This window comes from Galeopterus variegatus, unplaced genomic scaffold (assembly GCF_000696425.1).
Source record: "Galeopterus variegatus unplaced genomic scaffold, G_variegatus-3.0.2 Scaffold11474, whole genome shotgun sequence".
In the NCBI taxonomy this organism is placed as follows: Eukaryota; Metazoa; Chordata; class Mammalia; order Dermoptera; family Cynocephalidae; genus Galeopterus; species Galeopterus variegatus.
Genome location: NW_007737585.1, coordinates 1 through 6,527, shown reverse-complemented (window position 1 = coordinate 6,527; position 6,527 = coordinate 1). Strand labels below are relative to the sequence as shown.

General features: G+C 40.5%; 1 protein-coding gene across 2 annotated transcripts in view; it reads right to left on the bottom strand.

Annotated features, from left to right (window-relative positions):
* LOC103610647 (PAX-interacting protein 1) overlaps positions 1–5,891 on the bottom strand; it is a 21,748-nt gene extending 15,857 nt beyond the window's left edge. For both annotated transcript variants that reach the window (XM_008594767.1, XM_008594766.1), the window contains exons 1-4: positions 5,749–5,891; positions 5,116–5,300; positions 3,685–3,728; positions 1,431–1,501 (exon numbers count right to left, since the gene is read on the bottom strand). In XM_008594767.1, the coding sequence (XP_008592989.1) occupies positions 1,431–1,501; positions 3,685–3,728; positions 5,116–5,300; positions 5,749–5,819 (371 nt within the window). In that variant the 5' untranslated portion in view covers positions 5,820–5,891. The remainder of the gene's footprint in view (positions 1–1,430; positions 1,502–3,684; positions 3,729–5,115; positions 5,301–5,748) is intronic.
* Between the last annotated feature and the right edge of the window lie 636 nt (positions 5,892–6,527).

Sequence of the window (6,527 nt, the reverse complement as noted above, 5' to 3'; positions counted from 1 at the left end):
TCCCGTTGCCGGGCACGGAAAAAGAAAAAAAAAAAAAAAAAAAAAAACAAATGTTGAAGTTGATCTTTGCATTTCACTGATTTTGCTAGCTTAACCGTTGTAGTGGCTGCTTTTCATTATTTATATCAAGTTTTTATATAACCTTGTGTGACTCAGGCTGCTGCTTGTTCTCACATTCAACATCAATACAAGTCAGCCAAGAGAAAGTATACCAAGACCTTCTGGTATCTTTTTAATTCTAGCCCTCTGTCTTCTACCAGAAGGTATAAAATAAGCTGCCTTACTCAAGCACACATTTAAATTAAACCTTCTGTCCTTTTATATTTTCCTTACATTTCTAAAAATCTTATTTTTCAGCTTATATTTAAATGGTAAAGTCCAGGAAAAAAACTATTTTAGAGTTTATTTGTGGCAATTTAATCACAGCCTTAAAAAATATAATCCCACGATTAGGATTTTACTAAAAGGGTCAACAACAATTTGGTTTGTTCTCTGAACACAGGGACTGTAAGGAGGGAAAGAGGAGGAACGGGGAAAAAAAAAGATGAGGACGTTGGTAATGGCAAGAAACAATCCAAGTCACCATATTTCACCAAGTACAGTTAAGAAATAAGTTTTCTATATCAAGAACAGAAAACAGCAATATTGGTTGGAGTGCGGTGTTACAACACCAAGGTCAAGGTTTCAGATCCCCATACCAACCACACCAAAAAGAAGAACAGAGAACAAAGCTCCCTTGGTGTGCTCCTGCATTTGCTACACTTTCCTGATTAAATGATTGCCAGCACTTCATTACTGACTAGTAGTGGTTAACCATGTCTTTATACCGGATGAGCCTAAAATGATATCCATACAAATCTGCACACCCCAAGCCAAAACTCAACATGCACAATGTGGTATACAAGTCATTCCAAAGAGTTCTCGGATTCTCTTTTGCACTACGGCTACTACTGCTTTATCCTTATGGAGAACCAGCAGGTCAAAGGAGCACACCCAAGAGGTCTCAATGTCCCGGGATGCTCTCCAGGGCACTAGTGCAGGGCTTCCTCAGCAGTGCCCTGGTATCTGGGGCTCCATGCAGTGCTCTTAGCTGGGCTCTAGACCGCTCACCCCATGTCTACCACAGCAGCTTTGGTTCTACATACTGGGGATTCTGGTAAAGTTTTGCTTAAAGAAGAGTCAGATTTTTGTTTTTTGTTTTTCTTTTACTAAAAAAGAAAAAAACATATACTGGCCTATGTCATTATCCACTGTCTGTCTCCAGCAGTAAAATGAGACATATCACAATAAAGTTGTGAAGCAAAAAGCAAATTCTTTCAAATTCTATTTACTGTGAAAATTTCTAGAAACTTTCCCCAACTGTCACCAATTTTCCAAAACAGACCTGTGAAAGATAAACAACCATAAAAAAGTAAGGTTACTATTCATACCTGGCTCTTTTGGAAGAAGGCTGGATATTAGTTACTTCATTCTGTTTCACTTTGGGAGGTAGTCTTACACCCTGTAATTAAAATATTGTCTACTTTAATCAAATCAATCTCCCAAGTAATACAGTAGCTTCCAAGAGATTTATGTGTCAAATAATCAAACTACTTAATTATACACAAGCAGCATGCTCTTCACCACACAAGCTAGTATTCGCCTGGAAAGATAACTAGGATAATGCAAGCCAGGAGTAGAAGCCAACGTTCCGGAGAGAACCTCTGTATTAGTTGTTTGCCTTTCCTCTTTATTCACCAAATCCTCTCAGTTCTCTAAAATACGCTCATCCCTTTCTTTCCTCACCTCATGTTACACATGCAGTCCTCAACCTTGAACTTCACAGAACCATGTTTATTACAAATATCCTGTCCTGTGTCCCAGTTTGAAATGTGGAAAACATAAGCACCACAATTACATCCCCCCTAAAAAGGACTACTCCTAAAACAGAAATATCACCCCTGAGGTTTCACAAAAGATACTATGTGACAGTCAGATCAGTGGTGCTATTCAGACCAAGACCAGGTGTGAAACCTGCACTGTGTCTCAAGAACGTGCCCATGTCCACTAGAGCCAGCCGGAGCCTGACCCTGGAGCAGAAGCTGGTCCAAGCAAGAAGAGAGGAGGAGATGGGCTTTCTGGTGGGGTTCCTCCCACAGTCAGCGTCTCGGTCCGGCCCCTACTGCTTGTTTACCCCCTCTTCACATTGTAAGCTCAGAGAACTTTCCAGAAGATACTTTATTTGCTCATGTTTTACTATTTTAAGCACTACCTCTCGATCTTATTATTTTACCTTAACTACAACTTACATTTTCTAAATATTACTGCCATATCTAGACAGACCAGAATAAATATAAGCAGATCTTCAGAAAGTATTTGAAAACTATTAGTCCTTTCAGACAGGGAGAATCAAGCCTTACAATAACTTGCAGGAAGATTTATATTTTTTCTTACTGCCATCTTCACAAAAAAACAATTCCTCCACCCTCTATTTCCAAAGATCACATTTAAGTCTCCAAATTTCCACTCATCAGTAGCAAGGGCAGAAACAAATGGTGGTATAGACAAAAAGGGCCTTCTTGTCTCTAAGATTTTCAGCTTTTAATTCCTGACACAAAGCCACAAGACAAATAGACATCTGGAGCCCCTAACAATTCTAGAATATAAGCCATGTGGTCCAGGAGGGGAAAAGTCCCTGGCGACCACTTTCCCAGCTTGGTTTCATCCAAAGGAACTGGGAGAATATTTACTTTGCTGATATGTCAGAGCGGGTCATGTTTTATCAAAATCATAGTAATCAGTGTAAACTAGAAAAAAGAAACATACATGATCACATTATCATTAACATTAAAAAAAATAAGACACCAGCTTATATACATAGTCTTCCTGAAAGACTCGGGATGATTATCAGCAGCTTCCAAATTAGATTTGGAAAATGAGTCAGCCAGTAGACCAACAATCAGAACAAAGGCTCCTATAGGAGCTGGCTGGTAACCTGACGAGAACATCCTCCTCAGTTTTTCAAGTAGTGTGAACTCTAAATTGCCTCTGTATATGATAGAAATGCGGTAAAAAATTCAACATACACATGACATGGAAGTCCATTTTTTGAAAATATGTTAATACATATATATAACAACATGTACATAAACCTAAGCCTTTAAATTATACCACTACTGACCAATAATAAAAAAGCCAGCCCATACTTGTCTTGTAACTAACAACTAATGGTCCTCAAACTTCCAGAGACCTCAACCAACGTGATGTGACCCCCCAACCTGGGACATTAGGAAACTGCCTCTCACTATAAAGAGATCTGGCACTCCTTTAATTCCAATCTGTGGCCTAAAAGGGGATACAGACCTACTGCCTCTGGTGGTTCTCAAAGCTCCTGCCTCCCTAACCCTGTGACAAACAGGACGTAGTCACAGGACTTTACTCTGTCCTCTAGTTCATAAGCAATCACATAGCTCAGCAAAGCAAACATCGCTCCTCACATGTACGTATATGAATGACAATCATATCATCAACAATTAAGAGAAAAACAGACCAGTGTATACTCGACATTCTATGACAGGTGAGAAGATATAGCCTTCATTTTTATCATATTGACAAATTACTAAAAGAATTTTAATTTACAAATATATCCCCACTACATTTTAACAATACAGTAATATCCGAAGCAAGGTAATCAATTTGACATACCATCAACAACTCTGGCGACACTTTTAATGGAACTCTCCAAGCATCTAAAGAGAGAAATATGTTATTTTTTACACTTGTTTAAACAGGAAAGCCCTTTTGAAAAAGCCTTTTCTGGGGCTACTAATCTCAGACACCTAGGTGGCTTGGCTGAAAAGACTTTGCAGGGATAAATGCAAGCACCTCACTAAGTTAAAGCTTTCCAGTGCAAGGTGACGGAGAAGCGAGGTGCTCCTGTGAGCGCTCTCGATGCTTTAGTTTACTGCACATTATCTTCTTGAAGAAGCACTAAGAAAATCAGCAGCATACAAACAAAAAAGCAGACACTATGTCTAAATCACCGGTGGGCTTGCTGGTGAGCTCAGTTGGTTAGAGTGTGGTGCTATAACACCAAGTTCAAAGGTTCGGATCCCCTTACTGGCCAGCCACCCCAAAATAAAAACATAAATGAATAAATAAATAAATACACAGTATTCACCATCCCATATGTGTTGTCTGGCTAGACACTTCTACAAGACTGTGTCCAGTTCTGGGTGCCACACAGTCTGGGCTCTAACACACCAGTTATGACACTAGGTGGCCGACGGAAAGGACCACACTGAGCAGGGGCTTGCTGACACGACCAGCACGTTTACCCTGTGGCACGCTACGGCTTACATCCTCAGAGACAGCTGTCCATGAGGTCGCCTCTAGAATGGCTACAGAGCTGAAGTCAGACTAACAGGTATGTTAAAGGCAAGTAGGTCAAGGCTCAAAATGAAGAAGAGCTTTTTCATGACAAGCCTTCTGAAGACATGACATGGGTGTCCTTAAGGGAGAATGTCCAAGCAGATTTGAATGCCTTTTTTGGAATGACGTCCAATTCTGTAAAAGCAGAATTAAAATTCAGTGTGGCGATGTCTACAATGGGGAGACGACTCACTAAGGAGCTGTGTGTACTGAAAGGCGGGGTGGCAGGCACGTGCCCTCCTGCCTATCGCAGGAGCAGGACAGCGTTCTGGACGTTAACAGCAAGTCAGTCAAAGCTCGACAGAGACAGAGAAAGACAAGACATAGATCCCAAGAAAGCAGGGAATGTTCCATGAGTTAGGGGCATTTTTGGCAAAAGATAACTGGCTTTCAAGTGTTCCTTCCATCTCGCAGGAGCAGGACAGCGTTCTGGACGTTAACAGCAAGTCAGTCAAAGCTCGACAGAGACAAAGAAAGACAAGACATAGATCCCAAGAAAGCAGGGAATGTTCCATGAGCTGAGAGTCTATGAAAAGTAAACAAAAATACCAAACCAACAAAAACCCTCTATGAGGTCAGGGAAGGCAGAAATAGTGGAAAGGAAACGGGAAGTGAATAACTGACGGGAGAGCTGCAGCTGAGCACGGCGGGCAGCAGGGACAAAGCGTGGAAGGCGAGACCAACTGCGTATGAAACTCCACTCACCCAGCATGTTCACGACCAAGTGCTGGGTCGGGGCGAATGGGTCCTGTAGATTGAATGCTGTGTAGCGACTATACTGAATCTGCCTCAGCGCCTCGAAGTTCCCCAGGAGGATGTCACCGAGCCACTGGGCATTCACGCAGGGTATCCTCCACTCTTTGGCTTTCTCGTACTTTAAACCGGTTGGTCTTTTGTTGTTGTTGTTGTTGAGGAGAAAACATTCACTAAATGTTAGAGTTCTCTACTTTTCAAATTTATATTTATTTTCAACAAAAGCCAATAAAAAAATTCTCACAATAGAAGTGGCAGGTATATCGTAGCAAAGCTGATGGTAATCCCTGGCTGGGAACTGTACACCTCCAGGCTCACACCGGCTTATGAGACCACCTACTAGTCCTACTTTCACCTTATTCCTGCTACCTAATTTCGTTAACTCACCTTGTTTCTTTAATTCAAGTGCTTTACAGGTACTTCTGCTAACATTACTGTAAGCATTACTGCCAGTCTTTAAACAGACTTTGAATTCCTCACTCGAATTTCTTAAAACTATGACACATTAAGTAATACAGAATTGTTGAAATAGCCACTATGTTGTATGTAAATTTATGATTAAAAATGGTTTCAAAAAGTGCTTACTCTTTACAGATGAGGACTGTGTTGCTGCGGCACAGATAACCAGTATACTTGGCACCTGCCAAATAAGCCATTAACTTTAGGTCATCTCTGTCACTATCGACAAATCCAGTCACTGAAATAATCTAGGGAAAAAAAGAGTAAATAGGGTAAAATAAATAAATAAACTCAAGTACTATGTCTTCTATTTTTGTTTTCTTTGGCATTATGAAACACTTTTGGTAATATCATTCCTAAAAATGTCAAGACCAGAATTTTATTAACAGTAAAAATGCTACATACAAAGCCCTTACAGGGAGAGAGAAAAAGGAACATGAGATACTAAATATAGAAAAAACTTTTGTGTTGATAGGACATTGTTCAGATAATTTTAACAGTTATTAAGCATGTGAATACGAGTTAGTTTTTTATTTCATTACTGGTCCCAATTTTGACATCATTTGAGGTCACTGAATGGGAGAACCCACAATACTGAAGAAGTTCCTTGCAATGGTGGCCACCTCTGGACATCTGATTTGTTTTAGGATTTTAAATAGTGTCAAACACTGGTGAATCCATTAGTATCTGCTATGTGCAGAAAACCAAGATTGCTATAGGGGAATATAAGGAAATATTTCTCATGCTCAGGCACTTATAAACTGGGTCAACCTACACAGAAAAACATGGACTCAGATGGCACCATAGGAGAAAAGCAAGGTCCAAGATGGCGACGGGTCTGGAGCGGCCATGCCAGGAGACAGCGCGATCCTGAGAGCTGTGTGCTGTGATACCAGAGTATTAAT